We start from the raw sequence: 26113 nt of genomic DNA on the forward strand, positions 1-26113 counted from the left end.
TGATAACATGGATTCCGGGGGCGTCCTGGTAACATGGATTCCGGGGGGGGGGGCTCCTGATAACATGGATTCCGAGGGGGGCTCCTGATAACATGGATTCCGGGGGGGGGGCTCCTGATAACATGGATTCCGGGGGGGGGGGGGGGCTCCTGATAACATGGATTCCGGGGGCGTCCTGGTAACATGGATTCCGGGGGGGGGGGCTCCTGATAACATGGATTCCGAGGGGGGGGGCTCCTGATAACATGGATTTGGGGGGGGGGGCTCCTGATAACATGGATTCCGGGGGGGGGGGGGCTCCTGATAACATGGATTCCAGGGGCGTCCTGATAACATGGATTCCGGGGGCTCTCCCCCTGTGGGCTTTATTGTTCTTACCTGCCCCATGGTGAGCCTCGCAGGGATAGCCCCGTATAGCTGTCACAGCGCTCTTCTGCAGAGTTCCGTGTACGTAGAGCGCGCCATTGTTATGTATTGCAGCAACTGATTTTCAGGGTGTCGCTCTAATACTCGCAGTGACACCACTTCTGACAATAATGAGGCTTACAGAGCGTAAGTATATCAGCCATAAGCCACCCTCGGTGGGAATTGCAAACGGACCCGAAAAAATGATCACTGACAACTTCTCACCTAGATTTGTCTGTTTGTGTCCACGTGTCTTTATACAGAATGTTACATTGTATTCATTTCCTTTATGTATACCATGCTAGTATGTAACAGAGTGCTGCTGTGTGTTGCATCAGTCTCTGTACCAGAGGAGCTTACACTCTAATGTCCCCTCCCCCACAGTCACATCAGTCTCTGTACCAGAGGAGCTTACACTCTAATGTCCCCTCCCCCACAGTCACATCAGTCTCTGTACCAGAGGAGCTTACACTCTAATGTCCCCTCCCCCACAGTCACATCAGTCTCTGTACCAGAGGAGCTTACACTCTAATGTCCCCTCCCCCACAGTCACATCAGTCTCTGTACCAGAGGAGCTTACACTCTAATGTCCCCTCCCCCCCAGTCACATCAGTCTCTGTACCAGAGGAGCTTACACTCTAATGTCCCCTCCCCCACAGTCACATCAGTCTCTGTACCAGAGGAGCTTACACTCTAATGTCCCCTCCCCCACAGTCACATCAGTCTCTGTACCAGAGGAACTTACACTCTAATGTCCCCTCCCCCACAGTCCCATCAGTCTCTGTACCAGAGGAGCTTACACTCTAATGTCCCCTCCCCCACAGTCACATCAGTCTCTGTACCAGAGGAGCTTACACTCTAATGTCCCCTCCCCCACAGTCACATCAGTCTCTGTACCAGAGGAGCTTACACTCTAATGTCCCCTCCCCCACAGTCACACACTATTATTAATATACATTTATATAGCTCTGACATATACCGCAGCGCTGTACAGAGAACACTGAGCCAGTCACGTCAGTCTTTGTATCAGAGGAGCTTACACTCTAATGTCCCCTCCCCCCCCAGTCACATCAGTCTCTGTACCAGAGGAGCTTACACTCTAATGTCCCCTCCCCCCCCAGTCACATCAGTCTCTGTACCAGAGGAGCTTACACTCTAATGTCCCCTCCCCCACAGTCACATCAGTCTCTGTACCAGAGGAGCTTACACTCTAATGTCCCCTCCCCCACAGTCACATCAGTCTCTGTACCAGAGGAGCTTACACTCTAATGTCCCCTCCCCCACAGTCACATCAGTCTCTGTACCAGAGGAGCTTACACTCTAATGTCCCCTCCCCCCCAGTCACATCAGTCTCTGTACCATACGCTATCCAGGGCTGGTTTGGTCGGAGGCCAGTGACGGCTGCTCTAGATTTTTGGATTGTGTGAGGAATCCGGAGAATTTGGAGGAAAGCAGCACAAGTCCAACAAGACGTTATATTCTCCTCCCACAGGACCTGTCTAGGATGCCGACCTCAGACAGTCCTCCTGTAATTCTCGCAGATGACAACACTTATTATTTCTCTTCGGTCACTGGGAGCAAATGTACAGTGCAGCACCAGCCAAACCCTTCCTTGTATGTTTGGATATTACGGGGAGGGGTTGGGACCTGGGCTTGGTGCTGGTCTTTGGGTAGATATCTCCTTACTCGCCTCCCATGTGACAGATGGGAGCAATACAGGAAGTGGCAAGAAGTCTCCCCAATGAAAACGTGAATAAAAACCTCACAAAATGTTTGGCTTGGGTTCCTATTTAGCTATAGAAGAAGAGGATCCTGGGAGAAAACATTATGATTGGCTGCTGTTTTTCTTTGATTGTGTTTGAGATGGTACTCTGATAGATATTTGTGTTATGTCTCTCCAGGCACTACCCCCACATCGTGTCTCCTCCGTCCAACCCAGCGATGGCCACCTATGGACAGACACAGTACAGCCCAGGAATACAACAGGCAGCGGCATACTCCACGTACCCCCCACCCGGACAAGCCTACGGCATCCCATCATACAGTAGGTTACCGACTACCTGAACCCTGCATTCTGATAACTGTTGTGTGTTATAGCACTTCCATATACCGCAGTGCTGTACAGAGTACACTGAGCCAGTCCCATCAGTCTCTGTACCAGAGGAGCTGACACTCTAATGTCCCCTCCCCACAGTCACATCAGTCTCTGTACCAGAGGAGCTTACACTCTAATGTCCTCTCCCTCACAGTCACATCAGTCTCTGTACCAGAGGAGCTTACACTCTAATGTCCCCTCCCCCACAGTCACATCAGTCTCTGTACCAGAGGAGCTTACACTCTAATGTCCCCTCCCCCACAGTCACATCAGTCTCTGTACCAGAGGAACTTACACTCTAATGTCCTCTCCCTCACAGTCACATCAGTCTCTGTACCAGAGGAGCTTACACTCTAATGTCCCCTCCCCCACAGTCACATCAGTCTCTGTACCAGAGGAACTTACAGTCTAATGTCCTCTCCCTCACAGTCACATCAGTCTCTGTACCAGAGGAGCTTACACTCTAATGTCCCCTCCCCCACAGTCACATCAGTCTCTGTACCAGAGGAGCTGACACTCTAATGTCCCCTCCCTCACAGTCACATCAGTCTCTGTACCAGAGGAGCTTACACTCTAATGTCCCCTCCCACACAGTCACATTAGTCTCTGTACCAGAGGAGCTTACACTCTAATGTCCCCTCCCTCACAGTCACATCAGTCTCTGTACCAGAGGAGCTTACACTCCAATGTCCCCTCCCCCACAGTCACATTAGTCTCTGTACCAGAGGAGCTTACACTCTAATGTCCCCTCCCCCCCAGTCACATTAGTCTCTGTACCAGAGGAGCTTACACTCTAATGTCCCCTCCCCCCACAGTCACATCAGTCTCTGTACCAGAGGAGCTTACACTCCAATGTCCCCTCTCCCACAGTCACATCAGTCTCTGTACCAGAGGAGCTTACACTCTAATGTCCCCTCCCCCACAGTCACATCAGTCTCTGTACCAGAGGAGCTTACACTCTAATGTCCCCTCCTCCACAGTCACATCAGTCTCTGTACCAGAGGAGCTTACACTCTAATGTCCCCTCCTCCAGGGGGAGCTCTGACATATACCGCAGCGCTGTACAGAGATTCGTGGTGCCATTATGAGGCCCTCATGCCATGTGTTCGAAATGTAAATTCTCTTTCTTTGGGGGTCTTCAATGCTCTGTAGAGAAGTGCTCTGTGTAGAGGACCTTGTATAATTATGAAACCCCCCCTATACCTCTGCAGCAGCTTCCCAGACCACAGAAAGCTTCCCACCCATACATACTTGGACGCAGTTTCAGAAATCCAGGTCAGGGGACGGAATCCTACATTTCATTGACCAGCAACAATGTTTGGTATCTGAGCGCAGCGATTTGCCAAGGGGAAGTGCAGCTTTCATTCCTGGCGGTTCTCAGCGGCTTCTAAATATTACAGCCAAATCTCACACACATCTAAAGAGCGTTAGAATTGCAGGAAGAGCCACACCAGGAATACACAGAAATCACCTCAACTGTGATGCTAGTGAGCTGGAAAAGGCTTTCCCTTCCTTGTCACTAAACAGACCTCAACATCTCCCTAAATCGGGACTTCATCACCAGAGATGCAGATACACTGCGAAGAATTTGCTGCAGCAGTTCTACTGTTGAGGCAATCATTGTTTTAAGCCTTACAATGGGGGATTGTAGTACGCTGAAATGCGTAAATATAAGTTTATATTAAAGGACAATCATTTGCACCTCATGGTCTGATCAATCCCTTCCTTACTTTTACACTTTAAGCATTCACCCAAGGTTCCTCAGTGGGTAGGGGGTAACCCTGATTTAGGAGCAGCCTAACTGCCATACAAATAAATTTACAGTTCTCCATCTCCTCAAGACCTGGATGATGGGACCAGGGTCAGACCAGAAGTTCCTTAGATCCACCACCACTCCCAACTAAACCCTTCCACAGAAAACCAAGGCATTCTGCCTGTAGACAAGTCCTTTCCTTCTGCACTTCAGGTCTTCGCCCAAGGTCCCTCAATAGGTGGAGTGTAACCCCAGTTTAGGAGCAGCCTAAATGCCTTACAACTAAATTTACAGTTTTCCACCTTATCAGAACCTGGATGATGGGACCAGGATCAGACCAGAATCAGAAGTCCTTCAGATCCATCACCACTCCTGACCAAGCCCTTCCATATAAAACCAATGCATCGTGCCTGTAGAAAAGTCCTTTCCATCTGCACTTCAGGTCTTCATCCAAGGCCCCTCAATAAGTTGAGGGTAACCCCAGGTTAGGAGCAGCCTAATTGCCCTACAACTAAATTTACAGTTTTACACTTTATCAGAACCTGGATGATGAGTCCAGGATCAGATCAGAATCAGAAGATCTTCAGATCCATCATCACTCCTGACCAAGCCCTTCCAAGAACCAAGGCATCGTCCCTGTAGACAAGTCCTTTTCTTCTGCACTTCAGGTTTTCACCCAAGGTCCCTCAATGGGTCCTTGCTTTACAAATATATCTACAATTCTATATCCCATCAGGACCTGGATGATGGGACCAGGATCAGGATTTCCTCAGATCTATCACCATTCCTGAACAAACCTTTCCTCATAGAACCAAGGCATTCTGCCTGTAGACAAATCCTTTTCTTCTGCTCTTCAAGTTTTCACCCAAGGTCCCTCAATGGGTAGGGAGTAACCCCAGTTTAGGAGAAGCCTAACTGCTATAAAAACATTACAAAGTCTACAGTTGCCCATGTCATCAGGACCTAGATGATGTCACCAGGATCAGAAATCCCTTAGATCCATCACCACTCCTGACCAATCCACATAGAACTGGCCTGTTATGCCTGCAGACAAATCATTTTCTTCTACATGTGTCATCTTCACCCCAGGCCCCTCCATGGGTAGAGGGTATCCCTAGTTCAGGAGCAGTCTTACTGCTATACAACTAAATCTACAGTTTTCCATCTTATCAGGACCTGAATGATTGGACCAGAATCAGAGGTCCCTCAGATCCATCACTCCCAACCAAACGCTTCCACATAGATCCAAGGTTTTCTGCCTGTAAACAAATTATTTTCACCCAAGATCCCTCAATGGGTAGAGGGTATCCCTGGTTTAGGAGCAATCTAACTGCTATACAGCTAAATCAATCTAGAGTTCTTCACATCATCAGAATGTGGATGGTGGGGCCGGGCTCAGACTAGATACAGTAGTCCTTCAGATTGGTTACCACTCCAAACCAAACCCTTTGTGACATGGGGTAGTTAGCTCTCGTGGTAGATGTGTTGTTTTAGTGGCAGACAGGAACTATTTTTAAGGGCATGGTAGCCCATTTTTATTTAAAGATAGAGAAGGTTCACAAATTATTGATTTCCCACGCAGGGGATCTTTTCCAACTTCAACATAAAAATCCATACACTGGAAAATGCCGAGCCCCCAGACTCATAAGCTCACTCAGCTTCATTTGCCGGACCTCTTCTGGAGAATTGGTTCTCCAGCCTTTAGACAGTGCCGTGCTGTAAGGCCCACCTCTTGCCTATGGATGGGGGTTTTCCTGAGGCCCCATTAAGAGCCGACCTTACTCCTGGAACTGAATTCTCTGTCTCTTGGCTTCTGGCTGGGTCCTCTGACCCTTCGATGAGACCTTCCATCTCCCACACTGGGAGCGGTCTCCAACTGGTAGCCCTGAGCTTTTCTTAGACCTGAGTGTATATCGACATCCCACACCTGTGTGCTCCAGATCGCAGGTGTCTAGCAAAACACAGACGCAGGATTGAATATTCCGATCCAGAGCTGAAGAATCCAGAGAAAGCCAAACCTACAGCTTTCTCTGCCCAGAGACTTAAGTCTGGAAAGTTGCATTCACCCTAAATGCGAATCTTGTGTCACATTTTGCAATCTTCTCACAGTGACAGGGTCTCGTCTTGTCACACCTTCCACATAGAACCAGGCTGTTCTGGCTGCTGACAAATCCTTGTCTCCTTCACTTGAAGTCTTCACCCAAGGTCTCTCGATGGGTAGAGTGTAACCCTGGTATAGGAGCCATCTAACTGCTATACAAACATTACTAAGTCTACAGTTCTCCACATAATCAGGACCTACAGCCATGGCCACGTTTTGAGAATGGCACAAATATTAATTTTCACAAAGTCTGCTGCTTCAGTGTTTTTAGATCTGTCTGTCAGATGTTACTATGGTATACTGAAGTATAATGACAGGCATTTCATAAGTGTCTAAGGCTTTTATTGACAATTACATGAAGTTTATACAAAGAGCCAATATTTGCAGTGTTGACCCTTCTTTTTCAAGCCCTCTGCAATTCACCCGGGGGTGCTCAATCAACTTCTGGACCATATCCTGACTGATGGCAGCCCATTCTTGCATAGTCAATGCCTGGAGTTGGTCAGAAATTGTGGGGTTTTTTGTTCACCCGCCTCTTGAGGATTGACCACAAGTTCTCAATGGGATTAGGTTCTGAGGAGTTTCGTAACCATGAACCCAAACTTTCACTGTTTTGTTCCCTAAGCCACTTAGTTATCACTTTTGCCAAGGTGCTCCACCATGCTGGAAAAGGCATTGTTCCTCACCAAACTGTTCTTGGATGGTTGGGAGAAGTTGCTCTTGGAGAATGTTTTTGGATCATTCTTCATACATGGCGGTGTTGTGATTGAGCCCACTCCCTTGGCTGAGAACCTCACACATGAATGGTCTCAAGATGCTTTACCGTTGGCATGACACAGGACTGATGGTTGCGTTCACCTTTTCTTAGCCGGACAAGGTTTTTTCCTGATGCCCCAAACAATCAGAAAGGGGATTCCTCAGAGAAAAAGACTTTCCCTCAGTCCTCAGCAGTCCAATCCCTGTACCTTTTGCAGAATATTAGTCTTTCCTGGATGCTTTTCCTGGAGAGAAGTGGCTTCTTTGCTGCCCTTTTTGACACCAGGCCATCCTCCAGTCTTCGCCTCACAGTGTGTGCGAATGCTTCACACCTGCCTGCTGCCATTCCTGAGCAAGCTCTGCACCGGTGGTGCCCCAATCCCACAGCTGAATCCTCTCCTGGCACTTGCTGGACATTCTTGGGCGCCCTGAAGCTTTCTTCACAACAATTGAACCTCTCTCCTTGAAGTTCTTGATGATCCGATAAATGGTGGATTAAGGTGCAATGTTAGTAGCAGCAATATCCTTGCCTGTGAATCCCTTTTTGTACAAAGAAATAACGGCTGCATGTGTTTCCTTGACGGCAAATTAATATTTGTGTCAGTCTCAAAACTTTTGTCCAGGGCTGTATATGATGGGACTAGGATCAGAAATCCCTTAGATCCATCACCACCACTCCTGACCAAACCCTTCCACTTAGAACCGAGGCATTCTGCCTGCAAACAAATCATGTTCTTCTACACTTCAGGTCTTCACTTAAGGTCCCTTAATGTGTAGTGGACAACCCTGGTTTAGAAGCACCCTAACTGCTATACAGACCGCCACTACAGTTTGCCACGTCTTCAGTACCTAAGAAGTCCCTCAGATCCATCACCACCCTTCCACATAGAAATGAGGTATTCTGCCTGCAGACAAATCGTTTTCTTCTACACTTCAGGTCTTCACTTAAGGTCCCTTAATGGGTAGTGGACAACCCTGATTTAGAAGCACCCTAACTGCTATACAGACCGCCACTTCAGTTTGCCACGTCTTCAGTACCTAAGAAGTCCCTCAGATCCATCACCACCCTTCCACATAGAAATGAGGCATTCTGCCTGCAGACAAATCGTGTTCTTCCACACTTCAGGTCTTCACTTAAGGTCCCTTAATGGGTAGTGGACAACCCTGGTTTAGAAGCACCCTAACTGCTATACAGACCGCCACTACAGTTTGCCAGGTCTTCAGTACCTAAGAAGTCCCTCAGATCCATCCCCACCCTTCCACATAGAAATGAGGCATTCTGCCTGCAGACAAATCGTGTTCTTCTACACTTCAGGTCTTCACTTAAGGTCCCTTAATGGGTAGTGGACAACCCTGGTTTAGAAGCACCCTAACTGTTATACAGACCGCCACTACAGTTCGCCACGTATTCAGTACCTAAGAAGTCCCTCAGATCCATCACCACCCTTCCACATAGAAATGAGGCATTCTGCCTGCAGACAAATCGTGTTCTTCTACACTTCAGGTCTTCACTTAAGGTCCCTTAATGGGTAGTGGACAACCCTGGTTTAGAAGCACCCTAACTGCTATACAGACCGCCACTACAGTTCGCCACGTCTTCAGTACCTAAGAAGTCCCTCAGATCCATCATCACCCTTCCACATAGAAATGAGGCATTCTGCCTGCAGACAAATCCTTTTCTTTTCTTTTATTTTTCAAGTCTGGTTGTTTTACAGCGCGGCTGCAGCGTTTTGGGGGCTGGAACGTTTCCAGGGAAAATACCTAACAGTTGTTCTGGCAGAACAGGTGAAAGCTCAGCCATTTGCTACTGAATTGTGTCTGTAGGGCGGCCACATGCCACTTCCATATGTTGCCTATAAATCCTGCAGATCACCTATCGAGGGGGTCAGCACTTATACGGCGCTCACAGAGTTCCCACCTGGCTGCTAATCCAGAACAATGAGGTGTTATTGTTTATGGAGAGCGGCATAAATTCAACCCGTCCACCCAGACAAAACACGGCTTTGTTGGGGAAGTGGACGGGATGCTGACTGCTTTTTCTTTTTCTGTGATCATAATCCGCCACTGAGGTCTACTCTGCTTCTTCATCCATGAAAGTGGAAACCATCGCAACATTTAATGTTGGAAACCATCTCAATCGTTAACTTTTTTTTCATATTTTAGATGAAGCAAGGAAGGATTAGGATCAGGGTTCTTTTGAGGTCTGTGTCCCCCTGCGGTAGATTCACCCTCTCTTTAATTGTTCTAGTGACCGTTGTCACCAAGACGGAAAGGGGTTGGGAAATCCAAAGGTTTACAGAATCCACAATAACAGGGATGAAGGGGAAATCTTCCAAAGGAGACTCCTAATTTGGTGACATCTGTCTAAGAAAAGATTTTCTTCACTTTGGAGAGATTTCCCCTCACTTCCTGTTCCGATTTGAGGTCTGTGTCCCCCTGCAGTAGATTCACCCTCTCTGTAATTGTTCTAGTTGTCACCGAGACAGAAAGGGGGTGGGAAATCCAAAAGGTTTACAGCATCCATGACATTTAAGGTTTGTATCGTTGCGAATCCAAATTTTGACAAATTTTTAAATTATTCCAAGTTTAGGACGTATCCGAGTATCCGAATTACATTAGTAACGAAGTTAAATGAATCCAAAATAACGAATCAAAATTTCGCCTGAAACTCAAATTCGAATTCGAATTAGGAAACAAAACGCATTCAAAAACAGGAATAGAATGAAATAGAATAGAAAATAAATGAATAGAAAAAAAGGAATAGAAAATAAAAGAATAGAACAGAAAATAAATAGAATCGAATAAAATAGAATATAGCTGCCTTCCGAAATAACCATCTTCTGAAGTTCAAATTTCAAATAAAACAAATTCGAATAGAATAGAAAAAAAAAAGAATAAAATAGAAAAAAAATCAATAGAATACAATAAAATAGAATATAACTGTCTTTCGAAATTCAAATTTCAAGTAAAATAGATTAGAATAGAAATGAATAGTATAACAAAATAAAAGAATACGTTTCCACCTCCTTTTACAAAGTTACAATGTACAGTCTGATGACTGGGGGAGGGGAGACTGAGGAAATGCCTCCTCCTCCTTCTACAAAGTTACAATGTAAAGTCTGATCACTGGGGGAGGGGGGACTGAGGAAATGCCTCCTCTTTCTACAAAGTTACACTGTACAGTCTGATCACTGGGGGAGGGTGGACTGAGGAAATGCCTCCTCCTCCTTTTACAAAGTTGCAATCTACAGTCAGATCACTGGGGGAGGGGAGACTGAGGAAATGCCTCCTCCTTCTTATAAAAAGTTACAATGTACAGTCTGATCACTGGGGGAGGGGAGACTGAGGAAATGCCTCCTCTTTCAACAAAGTCTCACAATGTACAGTCTGTTCACTGGGGGAGGGGAGACTGAGGAAATGCCACCTCCTCCTTCTACAAAGTTACAATGTACAGTCTGATCACTAGGGGAGGGGAGACTGAGGAAATGCCTCCTCCTTTTTCTAAAAAGTTACAATGTACAGTCTGATCACTGGGGGAGGGGAGACTGAGGAAATGCTTCCTTCTGCCTGCAGACGGACTGCAGAAAAAGAAAACATTCGATGGCAACGTGGACTGTCCGGTCTGCTCACCACACCTACAGATGTGTCTCACATTGTTGTGTCCCTACTTTAGCTCTGTAGAAACTCTAAAATACACCAATTCCCGGATGGATGTCCATGAGGGATTAATAACTAGCCCTCCTATATGGCATAGACTTGGTAAATCTTAAGGAGGTTGCACGGAGATTGCACAGATCAGATTGTATGGCCGGAAGCACAGAGAGCGGCATGCTGACCCTGATACCTCTGGCTGTACATCGAGGTAGGGGGTCACATCAGGTCACCTCTTCATGTCGCCCTCTCTTTGTTTTTTTTTCCAGGTATCAAGACAGAGGACAGTTTGAGCCATTCCCCAGGACAGAGCGGATTCCTCAGCTACAGTTCGAGTTTCAGTACGCCACCGCCGGGGCAAGCGCCATACACGTATCAGATGCACGGTACGTGCCGCCACCTCCTTGCTACATACAGATTATCTATTTATAGGGGCTCCGTAGGACGGGGGGGGGGGTAACATCTAGTCTGGTGCATTACACAAATCGCCCCGAGTTTTATCTCCGGAATCCTGACGTGTATTCTACAATATGACAGATATTCATCGCGCTGATACTTTGTATCTTCAAAGCCCGGCTCCAGCCACAATGTTTCTCTTTGGTTCAGGATGAAGTTGTGGAAGGTTTAATGTTCCTGTCAAGTCCTATCACTTCTGTGTCAGGAAATAAGGGTGTCACTAGCACAGCACAGACGCCGGTAAATATGTTGTCAGAGGTTGTCATGGCTTCCGATTCTGGAAAAAGAGCTTACACTCGTCTTTGGTGTGAATGTGTCTACCTGATGCCTCCTACCTCTTTGTTGTCCCTCATTCCTAATGGCCTGTACCACTCTGGACCATTTAGGGGGATAAATGAGCTTCCACAACCAGGTTCTGCTTTTTCTGTATGACTTTGGCAGGGACAGTAGGCACCACAGGTGTGCGCTGTCTGGTGAATTGCACCCCAAAACTGAAAATAATAATTTGATCTCCGGCAGATTTTGTAGATTTTCCAACTTACAAAGACACGGAGGGTCTATAATTTTTCTCATAGGTGTATTTAAAATGATAGAGACAGAATATCAACCAAAAAATCCAGAAAAAAACACGATACAAATGTTATAAATGGAGTTGCAGTTCAGTGACTAAAATAAGTATTTGATCCCCTACCAACCAACAATGATTCTGGCTCCCACAGACTGGCTCATGTGCTCATGTGGTACACAGATTAGTCCTGTCAATTTAGGGCTCTTTCACATGGGACAGACCCGTTTAGCGGATCCACTTGCTCAATGGGGGATCTCTTCACTGAACCCCGCTGAGCAAGCAGATGACAGCCCTGTGTCCCCTCCGCTGCTGCAGAGCAGACACAGAGCCGCTCGCTCTCCTCAATGGGCGGCGGGATGAAAACGGACCACCTGTCTGTTTTTATCCGATACCACGGACAGAAGGGTAATTGGATCCCCACCCGTCCCTTTTTGGCGGATCGGATTGGATGTCGGCGGGTGTAAACGGACACATATTAGTTTACACCCGCCGCTCCATAGAGGAGAATGGAGGTTCCGATCGGGTCCGCCTGAAAAACGTGGGTGGACCGGATCGGAACATTTCTGTGAAAGACCCTTAAGGTTTGGTTCACATATGTGCGGGTGGTGCCGCTGCAGATCCGCACGACAATCCGTGCTGCCGCACCACCCGCACAGAGGAATGCGGACTGCGGGCGGGTGCCATTAGTTCTAATGACAAGGCGCCCACACTGGAAACCGCAACCGTACTGGGAACCGAGGTTCCTGTGCGGGCTGCTGTTTCAGAAGTGCAGGGACTTCTTCCCTGCATGTTACGGGAGTCCATTCAAATGAATGGGCTCTCGCACCCGCGCAAGATGCAGCCCGCAGAGCCGCATATATGTGAACCAGGGCTTAGAAGGTGCCCCTAAAAACACCTCGCTATGTGTATAAAAGACACCCGTCTGCAGAATATTATTCTTCCATTCAAACCTCACCATCATGGGCAAGACCAAAGAGCTGTCAAAGGACTTTGAACAAAGGACTTTGTAGACTTGAACAAGTATGGAATGGGCTACAAGACCATCAGCAAGAAGCTTGGTGAGAAGGAGACAACTGTTGGAGCGACTATTCGCAAATGGAAGAAATATAAAATAACCAATGGCCTTCGGTCTGGAGCTGCATGCAAGATTTCGCCTCATGAGGTATTCATTCATAAGCTCCTCCTGTGTAGTTCTGGGCTGATCCCTCACTTTACTCATGATCATCCTTTATCATGAGAAAAGTGAGGGATCAGCCCAGAACTACACAGGAGGAGCTTATGAATGATCTCCAGGCAGTTGGGACCACAGTCACCAAACAAACCATTGGAAACACAATACACCACCATGGATTGAAATCCTGCAGCGCCTGCAAGGTCCCCTCCTCAAGAAGGCACATGTACAGGCCCGTCAGAAGTTTGCCAATGAACATCTAAATGATTCAGAGAAGGATTGGGAGAACGTGCTGTGGTGAGATGAGACCAAAACTGACCTCTTTAGCATTAACTCAAAGTGTTTGGAGGAAGAAAATGCTGACTATAACCCTAAGAACACCATCCCTACAGTCAAGCATGGAGGTAGAAACATTATGCTTTGGGGCTGTTTCTCTGCTAAAGGTACAGGCCGACTTTGCATCATTAAGGGGCCAATGGACGAGGCCACGTATTGTAAAATTTAGGATGAGAACCTTCTTTCCTCAGAACACTGAAGATGGGTCGTAGATGGGTGTTCCAGCATGACAATGACCGTTGGGTCGCGGATGGGTCTTCTAGCATGACAATGACCCAAAATATACGGCCACGTCAACAAAGGAGTGGCTCATTAAGAAGCGCGGTAAGGTCATGGAGTGGCCTAGCTGGTCTCCAGACCTTAATCCTTTAAGGGAGTTATTATTACATATATAAAAATGACTGGGGAGTTATTATTACACATATAAAATGACTGGGGAGTTATTATTACACATATAAAATGACTGGGGAGTTATTATTACACATATAAAATGACTGGGGAGTTATTATTACACATATAAAATGACTGGGGAGTTATTATTACACATATAAAATGACTGGGGAGTTATTATTACACATATAAAATGACTGGGGAGTTATTATTACATATATAAAAATGACTGGGGAGTTATTATTACACATATAAAATGACTGGGGAGTTATTATTACACATATAAAATGACTGGGGAGTTATTATTACACATATAAAATGACTGGGGAGTTATTATTACACATATAAAATGACTGGGGAGTTATTATTACGTATATAAAATGACTGGGGAGTTATTATTACGTATATAAAATGACTGGGGAGTTATTATTACACATATAAAATGACTGGGGAGTTATTATTACACATATAAAATGACTGGGGAGTTATTATTACACATATAAAATGACTGGGGAGTTATTATTACACATATAAAATGACTGGGGAGTTATTATTACACATATAAAATGACTGGGGAGTTATTATTACGTATATAAAATGACTGGGGAGTTATTATTACACATATAAAATGACTGGGGAGTTATTATTACATACATAAAATGACTGGGGAGTTATTATTACACATATAAAATGACTGGGGAGTTATTATTACACATATAAAATGACTGGGGAGTTATTATTACATATATAAAATGACTGGGGAGTTATTATTAGACATATAAAATGACTGGGGAGTTATTATTAGACATATAAAATGACTGGGGAGTTATTATTACACATATAAAATGACTGGGGAGTTATTATTACACATATAAAATGACTGGGGAGTTATTATTACACATATAAAATGACTGGGGAGTTATTATTACACATATAAAATGACTGGGGAGTTATTATTACGTATATAAAATGACTGGGGAGTTATTATTACACATATAAAATGACTGGGGAGTTATTATTATTTGGGAGTTAATATAACATACTACAGCGGTTGTGATTTTTATGTTGTAAATATCAGTCGGTGTGGAGATTGGCAGAGAACAGTGGACCGATTTGTGCTCAGGGTGGGCAGAAGAGGATGTAATTTGCTGAGTGGAAGAGCATTAAGTAGGTTGTCACAGAAGACATGAAAGGGTTAAGGACGCAGGTCTCGTCACCCCCCCTGTAGGCATCCAGCTGTCAGCATTGAAGGCTCCCAGTGGCCCAGTGTGACATAGTAATAGAGTGACACGTCTTGTCCTAAACCGACTTTCATTCTCCCACGAAACTCTTTGTTCTGGCTGAAACATGTTTGGTATGTGGACTTATTTCACGTGGTGCCTGTGCTGCAGCTGTGTGTCCAACTGCAGATCAGTCATGTCAGCGTTTTTATAGGGCCGCCGAACATTTTCATTTTCATGGGCTGGTTTACACGGAAGCCACTTACTTCTCTGTTCTCTTCTTTAGGTCTCTGCATATAAATGCGTCTTTTCTTTTGTTAGTGTATTGAATCCACATTGCCACCTCTGATTCCTTTAAAAGTGCTCATTGTGGGGGGGGGGGGGGTAATTCCTGTTTAAGGTGGGCCTGTGGTGTAACGATTTGTGTTCTTCTCGATCATGCTAAACCCCTTTGATGAAACAAAAAAAAAAGTTTGGTAAACTTCTGTGTACTGCAATAATGGCTCCTGCAGCGCTGGACCACCGCACCACAACTGCATGGACAGCACGTGGTTGCAGGACAGTTACTGTGAGTCCCTATACATTAAGGGCCAGTTCACACCACAAAAACGCACTCTGGATGCATTCTGGATACGTTTTGCTTACAGTTCACACCACACGCAGTTCCGGTTCAGTTTTGATGCAGTTTGCTGCGTTCCAGTATGGTTCTGTGCAAAAGAAAAGCAGCTTTTTCGACAATTTTTTCTGCACCGGAAACGGACTGGGACTGACTGCACTGGTGTGAATCAATGCCACTGGAATACATGGAAAACACTGTGGATGCATTTTTGATGCTGAAAAAAAAATGCATTGGACTGCATCTGATGTGAACTGGCCCTTAGGGTCGGCTCACACTATAGAAATGCAGTTCAGATGCGTTCCGGATGCGTTTCTGCATGCGTGTTTTTTGCGTGTTTTTGATGCTTTCCATTTATTTTTTTCCCCTCTCTTTTTCTTTAATTTAAATAGGTACATGTGCATATTTGGTGCATTCCAGAGCACTTTTGATGCCTTTTATCACATTCCAGTACAGTTCTGTGCAGGAAAATGCAGCCTGTTCTACTCTTTGTTTCTGCATCCAGGACGCACTGGGACTGCAAGCACTGATGTGAACTATGACACTGACCACCATATCACCTACTTTCTGTGCGTTTTGGACGCAGAAAAAAATCCACACTGAAATGCATGGAGTGTGAACTGGCCCTTAAAGGCCCATACCAAACATGCTATTGAATTAATTGTCAATATTCACCGCAAACTCAGCCATCCATCCGTGTCTCCATGCTTTACTTTGCTGATAAATAATTATGATAAACACCCCCCTAGCATTTCTGGTCGTGACCATCTTGAGTAAGGGCAGATGACTCATGTGGCTTTTCTTCCTGGAATCCATCTTTCCTTAGCTCAGGCATTGGTTGAGCTGACAACTCTCCCTCCCCTCCTGAAGACGTATGACATCATTTGCCAAGGCAGGAAATCAGGAAGTAACTGAAGAAATGTAAATTTAAAAGTTTAAACCACGTAAATACGATCTATGTTCCTATCTGTTTACTAATGCTGGCAGTGTAAGGACTCCAAATAGTCCATGTTGGTTGAGAGGGTGACGTTCCACTTTAACGTGGAACTAAAAGCACTTTACCTGCCTTCTTCTCGGGTACTGGTCTTCAGGCATCTTCATTGGCCATCTTGTTACACCAAGGTGTCTCTCCTGCAGGGGCGGACTGACAACTCATGGGGCCCCCGGGCAATAGAGGATCATGGGGCCCCTGTGTCCTTGCCCAAACTCAAAAAAGCCTATGAAAAAGGTACCAGGGGCATCTCATGCTGCCCCCTACTGACCCCGGGCCCTCGGGCAGTGCCCGAGTTTCCAAATGGTCAGTCCGCCCCTGCTCTCCTGTCTAATTTGGAAGCTCTGACCAAGTCAGAATCACGCCGATATGACCGCTGTAATTGCGAAGAATAGGGTGCGACTTGCCATGCGATTTGAAAGTCTCATGGCAAATCACATGCCAAGTCGCACCTGGTGTGTCCGGGGTCTTAATGCACATAAAAGGCTGCTTTAAATGTCAATGCTCGAGTGAACTAAGGATTTAAAATTCATTCCAAGGGCTGCCCATTGCTTGAAAGCTTCCGACGCATTTCAAGGGATTCCAAAGAGCTTCCTCCGTCGGGGCCTGGTACTGGACTGGAAAGAAGGTGCTGAAAAAAGGAAAAACAAACAAAAACTAGGCATTGTGAAGAAAGAAACAATGTATAGTTCTGAGTAACATTTGGATACAATGTCTCACTGACAGCAGGAAAAATGATACATTGTACAGATAAAGGCGGATACCTGCGGTATAGCCGTGTTTATTCCTCTGCGTAGGACAGGTTTATGTCAGTAGCGCCTTTTGTTTCCCCGCGTTTCCTTCCCTGCGGTTAGGACCAGAATGTGAAGAGTGCAGAGGTCATATTTATTTCCAGGAGTCAGTCCCTTCAAAGGACCTCCGTTGGCGAGGTGATGTTTTACCTTCAAGGTAGACGGCTTGAAAACGAAGAAAAAAAAAAAAAGTCACATTGTCTTTCCCACGCTTCTGTACTGCGAGGCTGCGCCCTCTGCTACCACACAAAAAAAAAAGCACGCTCCCCCAGGGCGCCAGTACAAAAAAAGTTCTATATTTCACCGTAAATCAGTCTTTATGATGGGACCGAGCCTCTGCTCCTGTTTCCTGCTTTCTGGGATGAGACCGCTAGAGATGGCTGACTGACAGCCGCGACAGCTGACGCCCCCCCCCCCAACCACCACCGTGAAATATAGATTTAACGCAATCCCACGGGGGCTTTTCTAGTCTTTGACTTTTAACCCCTGATGGAGACTGAAGTTTTAAGAGGAGACAAAACTATTTGGAAAGAAAATCCCCCCCTACGGTTTACCAGCCAGCCTGTCATAATACCGTCTCAGATTCACAGGCCATTGTTCAAAGTTAGTTTTGCCCGTTACGTTCAGAAAACAGCGTGGTCAGCATGGTGAAACTTGGTCAGCATGGTGAGGCACGGTCAGCTTGGTCAGCATGGTAAGACACGGTCAGCTTGGTCAGAGTGGTCAGCTTGGCCAGCATGGTGAGGCGCGATCAGCTTGGTCAGTGCGGTCAGCATGGTCAGCTTGGTCATCGCTGTCAGCGTGGTGCGGCGCAGCGCCGTTCCTGCATGAATGCGTAACGTTCCGTTTTGTTGATATCTGCCTTGTCTCCTCCACTTATGAAGTGTCTGTTGTGTCCAATGAAGGAACTCAACATTTGCCTTTGGGGGTCTCTACAATGGAATCATCCCATAGACTTGGCGCTGGGTGTGTCTACAGTGTTCCCTTTTAAAGATCTGTTGTCCTACATTGGAGCGGCAGCTTATCGTCCTATAGCGGGTGGTCTCCGAACTGATCGGTGTGAGGGACACATTGTATATATTATGTATGTTTGTGGGATTAAAAGAATCCCCATCTGTGTCTCTCTGATGTCATGGGATCCCATTACCCCCCATTACACCAGAGTCTCCATTAGATCCTCTTTTACATTAGGGTTGCCATCAGTGTCCTCTGTATCTCAGAGTCCCCTTTACATCAGGATCAACATCAGAGACCCCCCCCTTACATAAGGGTACCCATCAGAGCCCCCGTTATGTTAAAGTCCTCATCAGAGTCCTCCCTTATTTCAGGGTCCCCATCAGTGTCCTCTTTACTTCATAGTCCCCATCAGAGTCCCCTTTACAGCAGAATCCCCATCAGAGTTCCCTTTACATCGCGGTCCCCATTAGATTCTTTTTAACAATAGGGTCCCCTTCAGTGTCCCTTTAAGAGTCCCTCCTTATGTCAGGGTCCTCATCAGTGTCATTTTTACCTCATAGTCCCCATCAGAGTCCCTTTTACAGCAGAATCCCCATCAGAGTTACCTTTACATTGCGGTACCCATTAGATTCTCTTTAACATTAGGGTCCCCTTCAGTGTCCCTGTCAGAGTCCCCTTTATGTCAGGCTCCCCATCAGTGTCCTCTGTATTTCAGAGACCCCATCACATCAGGATCAACATCAGAGAACCCCCTTACATAAAGGTACCCAACAGAGCCCCCTTTATGTCAAAGTCCTCATCAGAGTACTCCCTTACGTCAGGGTCCCCATCGGTGTCCTCTTTACGTCATAGTTCCCATCAGAGTCCCCTTTAAAGCAGAATCCCCATCAGAGTCCCCTTTACATTGGGGTCCCCATTAGATTCTCTTTTACTTTAGGGCCCCCATCAGAGTCCCCTTTACAGCAGAATCCCTATCAAAGTCCCCCTTACATCAGGGTCCCCATTAGATTTTCTTTAATATTAGGGTCCCCTTCAGAGTCCCCCCTTATGTCAGGGTCCCCATCAGTGTCCTCTTTACTTCAGAGTCCCCCTTACAGCAGAATACCGATCAGAGTCCCCCTTACATGGGGTTCCCCATTAGATTCTCTTTAACATTAGTGTCCCCTTCAGAGTCAAAATCAGAGACCCCTTTACATAAGGCTGCAAAGAGGATGCAAGAGAGCAGCAGCACCGAGACGCAACCAAAGATGACAAAGACATGAAAACAATTATTTTATTTAAAAAAACAGCAATTGTGTATGATATACAGAGCAAGCTAAATGGCCCCCCGGTGAGGTTTACATCTACAGTAAAGTGTATTCCAAGGCAAAAAAAACAAACAAACAACTTAATACATCTTTGGAATACACCATTGTTGTCTTTTTATAACACACTAAAATGCAAAAAAACCCCAAAACAACAACAACCTGCTGATATGCCAGAAATATAATGTGCGCCTACCTTCCTCTGTGTCCTGGCAGCACAGCTCTGAGCCCCTAAGCAGGTGGTGTCAGCCCTGCCTACTCCATTTTTAATGGATAACAAAAAAAAACCCAAACCACGGATCTCTTCCCATCCTGTTTCCTCTCCTAACCAGAGACCCTATTCCTCATCTCCATATCCTCACCGCCTGCCCCCCCCCCCATCTCCTTAACCCCTCTTTATGCACAGGAAGTGAACAGCTCACACATTTTCTAGCGGGATCCACGGGTATTTTTGGTGCATATCAAACAGATACAACAAAACACTATATGTAGCTTTAAAACTGTCATAGGACACATTGGAACACTTTGTTTTTGGTGGGTTAAGCAGGCCATAGACGGGTCAAACATCAGCCGATTTAAAAAAAAAAAAAGAAAAATCGGTTGTTCGATCAGCCGACGTTACCACCAACTTAAAAAAATCGCCCGATATTCGACCCGTCTGGTCGGCATTAGACTGAGACAGGGGAGCACACCATACAATGTGCCAGCAATACAAATACATTATTTGGATTACAATGTTTTTATTTGGATACATTTGTTGCAACCGCAAGACTTTCATATAAAATATAATAGCGGACTGGACTGACAGTTCGTAGGAAGGATTCAGGTGTCTCCCATTCCTATCATCCATTCACTTTAGCAGAATGTGATCTTCTTCTTCATCTTCTTCCTTCTTCTTCACCTTCTTCCTCATCTTCATCCTTCTTCTTTTTCCTTCTCTTCTTATCTGCTGAAACAACTGTTTTTTTCTACTCCTATAAACCTATCTTTGCTTGGAAAATAGAAAATTTTAAAGAACCTTTTTAGAACCTCATTACCTTTTCTAGGAATACAATTTAATTTTGGACTTTCAGAAACAATATATATATATATATATATATATATACATACATACATACATATACATATACATGTGTGTGTGTATTTACAGTAAAAAGAATGCTGGCAACCTTGCAGGTCACAGCCCATGCGCAGATTGTTTATCGGTAAAACGATCGGCCGATTTGCCCATCATTCTGAATTTTCCAACTGACCGATAAAAAAACTGTACAAAAAACCCAAAAAATGGACGACCAATTAACCCACTAACTGGCTGAAGAATCAGCCGATTTTCAACCCGTCTGTGGCCGGCATTAGGCTGCAGTCATATACGTAACAATGTGTACTGTTTACCTTCTTTACACTTTGTAGTCTTTTTATTTAAAAAACAAATAACAAATAAAAGATACAAAAAACAAAAGATCATAGTACATTTTTTTTTGCTTATTATTTTCCTAATTGTGAGCCCCTCCCAGGCCCCGGGGTGCGTGCTCCGGTGACATTGCTGGTATTCCTGTGACGATAGTGAATCATGAATTATTCGCAGTGAGCGGTGATGGTAATAACCGCGGGAATGCGGCTCGCCTTTGGCGCTGAAGTTACAAAGTCTTGTTTTGAGTTGACAGAATAATTTAGGGCCATTAGGAAAGTTCGCCCCGCAGGCCCTCTGCTGATGTTTGGCTTTGTGGACGGGTGACTCCGGCAGTTTATTGATGTAGCAGAGAAAAAAAAAAAAGCCCTCTAATCGTTTTCCACTCCTTGGATGCCGGAGTGGATGTTGCAGCGGCGTGCTCGCGTCTTTCATCGCGTGGTGCGTTTCCCGTCATTTTCCAATAACAAATGTTCCTGAGCGTTTGATGGCTGTGGAAACAATGCGTCTCCCTCCTAATCGCAGGAGGTCACATGAGTCAAGGGCGTCCATTGAGCTGGCGGTATGGATTGTCAAAAATGTAACCACTTGAAGTCCAGGCCTATTCTGACAGTAAAAATCTGCATTTTTTGTTAGAAAATTACTTAGAACCCCAAAAAATGTATTTATTTATCTTGTTAGCAGAGACCCTGGAGAATAAAATGGCGGTCGTAGCAATTTTTTATGTCATACGATATTCACGCAACAGTCTTTCAAACGTAATTTTTTTTGGAAAAAAATACACTTTAATGCAAAAAAAAAACAAAACAAAACACAATATATTCTTGATAACCTTCCTTTTAGAGCCAGTTCACACACATGCGTTTCAGTTGCTTTTTTTTCTGCTTCCAAAACACACAGAAAGTCGGTGATATGGTTGTCAGTGTCATAGTTCACATCAGTGCTGGAAGTTCCAGTGCGTTCCGGTTGCAGAAAAAAAAAGTAGAACAGGCTGCATTTTTTCTGCACAGAATTGTACTGGAACGTGGTAAAATGCATCAAAAATGCACCGGAACACACCAAATTTCACCAAAAATGCACTGGAATGCACACGTCCCTATTTAAATTGAAAAACAGAGGGGAAAAAATCTACTCAAATGCATTAAAAAACGCACCGGAACAAGCCAAAAACGTATCAAAAACGCACCCGGAATGAGCCAAAAATGCATCAGAAACGCATCCGTTGCAGAAAACGCTTAGGTGTGAGGGTTCATGTGTAAATGGGCCTGGTCTATGCGTGTACATCAGGAATATCGTAAGCACTACATATACATCCCAAATTTTTGGTAAAAAAAATAAGACGATGTCACGCTGAGTGAATGGATCCCTAACAAGTCACACTTTAGAATTGCGCGCTCGTGGCGACAAACTATGATACTTAAAAATCTCCATAGTCGAGCTTACCAGTTTAGAGTGACAGAGGAGGTCTGACGCTAGAATAATGGCTCTCGCTATAACATACCTCACGTGTGTGGTGCGAACACCATTTAAATAGGCGTGCGCGATCTACGTATGCGTTTGCTCGGAGGAACGGTAGCACTTTAAAAATGTTTACTTTTTTTTAAATTTGTACACTGTCCCTTTTAATTTGAATTTTTTCTATCACTTTTATTCCTATCGAGGTAAACGTCCCTTGTGATAGAAATAAGGAATGACAGGTCCTCTTTACGGTCTTTAAGACCCCCCAAATCCCTAATTTTCAGATCACGATCCGCTATGAAGGGTTAGGATGGAGCGGGGACAGGCAGGGCTTCTGACATCCAATCACCCTGGAAAGATTTATCAAACGCGGTGGCGGTCGTCTGCGCTGGGTGGCGGTCTGGTTGATGGTCGGGGGCCCATCTTGATAAGGTCACTGCTTGGTTTTATTATGCTTGTTGAGGGTTTAATTCATCCAAGGTTCCTCATCCTGCCGGTTACAGCTGGGGGTGGGAGTGGGGGGGGGTAAATTCTGGGCTCGCAGCGATTTCGGCAGGAGATGATTTGGAGTCCATACAGAGATTTAGAAACATATGCTAACTATTCATCTGAGAAAATCCTACTTATGGGCGATAGGAAACATCGGATCTGGAATTTTGGAGACTTTTCTTGTTCCAGTTATTGGGGATGGGGGGACAGGGGGGGTTCTTACCTTCTGTACTGCAAATTGCCCAAGGCAGCCAATCAGGATTTATGTTCATTATCCCATTGCAGGTGACAGGCTGTCGATTGCTCGGCATGGACATTGGGGGAGAAAAAGTGGAGGGCGCAAAATCTGTTGCAGCTCTGCATAGTATCCAATCAGCTTCCAGGTTTTATTGTCAAAGCTTCATCGAACGAGCTGAAGTTAGAAGCTGATTGGCTGCCATGCACAGCTGCACCAGTTTCAGCAAATCCACCCCATGATGTCATGGCCATTTAATTCTAGTAGATGGCCACCATGCACAGCTGCACCCGATTCTGAGGGCACCAGTTTCAGTAAATTCACCCCGTGATGTCATGGCCATTTAATTCTAGTAGATGGCCACCATGCACAGCTGCACCCGATTCTGAGGGCACCAGTTTCAGTAAATTCACCCAGTGATGTCGTGGCCGTTTAATTCTAGTAGATGGCTGCCATGCACAGCTGCACCCGATTCTGAGGGCACCAGTTTTAGTAAATACACCCCGTGATGTCATGGCCGTTTAATTCTAGTAGATGGCCGCCATGCACAGCTGCACCCAATTCTGAGGGCACCAGTTTTAGTAAATCCACCCCGTGATGTCATGGCCGTTTAATTCTAGTAGATGGCCGCCATGCACAGCTGCACCCGATTCTGAGGGCACCAGTTTCAGTAAATCCACCCCGTGATGTCATGGCCATTTAATTCTAGTAGATGGCCACCATGCACAGCTGCACCCGATTCTGAGGGCACCAGTTTCAGTAAATTCACCCCGTGATGTCATGGCCATTTAATTCTAGTAGATGGCCACCATGCACAGCTGCACCCGATTCTGAGGGCACCAGTTTCAGTAAATTCACCCAGTGATGTCGTGGCCGTTTAATTCTAGTAGATGGCTGCCATGCACAGCTGCACCCGATTCTGAGGGCACCAGTTTTAGTAAATACACCCCGTGATGTCATGGCCGTTTAATTCTAGTAGATGGCCGCCATGCACAGCTGCACCCAATTCTGAGGGCACCAGTTTTAGTAAATCCACCCCGTGATGTCATGGCCGTTTAATTCTAGTAGATGGCCGCCATGCACAGCTGCACCCGATTCTGAGGGCACCAGTTTTAGTAAATCCACCCCGTGATGTCATGGCCGTTTAATTCTAGTAGATGGCTGCCATGCACAGCTGCACCCAATTCTGAGTGCACCAGTTTTAGTAAGTCTCCCCCAGTGGGTCCATTTACATCAGATGCGGTGGGACTGCATTGGGCGGCTATTCCAGCGCAGTCTCATTGTAAGGCAAAGCAATATGCCTCGTCTCCTATGTGCCACGGTCAAGCCACCGCTTTGCCTTGGTGTGCGCTTAACAAAAAATACAGCCGGCCATACTTTTTTTTTTCAGCACAACGCAGTGTGACGCAATCCACCCCATGGCAGCCAAAAGAACACAAAGTGGAGCTCCAGGCTCCCCCCCCCAAAAAAAAAAAAGTCAGCAGCTACAAATACTGTGGCTGCTGAATTTTAATATAAGGATGCTTACCCATCCAGGGATCCAGCGATGTCCTCACACCAAGCCAGTTCTTCAATTGGCTTCGGGTGCTGGCGCCGCCATCTTAAGTAAGGGAAACCTGCTTTGCGGCTTCACAGCTGGTTTCCTACTGCACATGCGCGAAGCGCGCTGTTCTTTGTGAATGGTCCCGCAGTCATCTGCGACCTGTGAAGCGTGGGGGCTGAACCTCCGGCTCAGATCGCCATGGCGGAAGTGGGTACCTTTCAAAAGCAGGTACCTGCTGGCCCCCCCAGAAAAGTGCCAAATGTGGTATTGGAGGGGGGGAGGCTGCAAACAAACGGAACTTCCCCTTTTGGGTTAGGTTCCCACTGTGTGACATTTCAAGTTCATTAAAAAAAGGTGAACCTTGCAATGCGCTCGGATCGGTGCATCAGCACTGCATTCATCTAGCTGGACCGCGCAGCACACCAGCTGCCATGTTGTAACTCAGCGGCTTTTTTGATTGGATGCTAAATGTGATGTTAATCTTTTTAAATCTGTAGCTTTTGTTAAATAATCCCTGGTGACCCTGCCATGAGGATCCCTATTCAGGCACTTCCTGTTAAGGGGTGACAACTGCCATCCATTTGTGCTCCTGCTTTGTCACCCTGCCACATGTGCCCCTGTTGAAGATCACGAGTGGTGTGGCTGACACACGTTGGTCATGCATGGTCCATCATTGTCACTATCGGGAAGCCACTCCAGACCAGGGCTTTTTTTCAGTGGGGACGCGGGGGAACACAGTTCCGGCACCTCCAGCACTGAATCTATGTAATGGCAAAGGGTGCAGGGGTGTCCTGGAGGGTCTATGAATGCTGGCTGCTGGGTGGCCTATTGTTGCTGGTGGGATCTATTTTTGCATGGTGGTCTATTGTTGCTGCCAAGGTCTATTGTTGTTGGTGGGGAATCTATTGTTGCTGGGGGAGGGGGGTCAATTGTTGCTAGAGGGTATCTGTTATGGAGGGAGGGGGGTCTACTGATGCTGGCTGCTGGGGGTCTATTGTTGCTGGAAGACACCTATTTAGTGTGGCTGTCTATAGTTGCTGGGGGGGGGGTCTATTTTTGCATGGTGGTCTATTGTTGTTGTTAGGGAATCCATTGTTGCTGGGGTGGGGCTTATGTTGAGGGGGGGGTCAATTGTTGCTAGAAGGTATCTGCTGTGGAGAGTGAGGGGTCTACTGTTGCTGGCTGCTGGGGGTCTATTGTTGCAGGAAGGCATCTACTTAGTGATCTATTTTTGCATGGTGGTCTATTGTTGCTGCCAAAATCTATTGTTGGTGTGGAATCTATTATTGCTGGGGGGGCTTATGTTGTGTGGGGGGTCAAATGATCTACTGTCAAGTTAGGGGTCTACTGTTGAGTCTGTTGATGCTGGCTGCTGGGAAATCTTTGATTTGTGTATTTCTTCTAGATCTGTGCAGTCAT

The 26113-nt window shown here is 46.0% G+C and overlaps 1 protein-coding gene across 2 annotated transcripts in view; it reads left to right on the forward strand.

Moving 5' to 3' along the window:
- The window catches only part of EYA2 (EYA transcriptional coactivator and phosphatase 2), a 197234-nt gene that overhangs the window by 106639 nt on the left and 64482 nt on the right, over positions 1–26113 (forward strand). For both annotated transcript variants that reach the window (XM_089653108.1, XM_089653109.1), the window contains exons 5-6: positions 2307–2449; positions 11031–11147. In XM_089653108.1, coding sequence (XP_089509234.1) covers positions 2307–2449; positions 11031–11147 — 260 coding nt within the window. The remainder of the gene's footprint in view (positions 1–2306; positions 2450–11030; positions 11148–26113) is intronic.

The sequence above is a fragment of the Staurois parvus genome, unplaced genomic scaffold, assembly GCF_062004578.1.
Source record: "Staurois parvus isolate SC_StPar_1 unplaced genomic scaffold, SC_StPar_1.0 ptg000699l, whole genome shotgun sequence".
In the NCBI taxonomy this organism is placed as follows: domain Eukaryota; kingdom Metazoa; phylum Chordata; class Amphibia; order Anura; family Ranidae; genus Staurois; species Staurois parvus.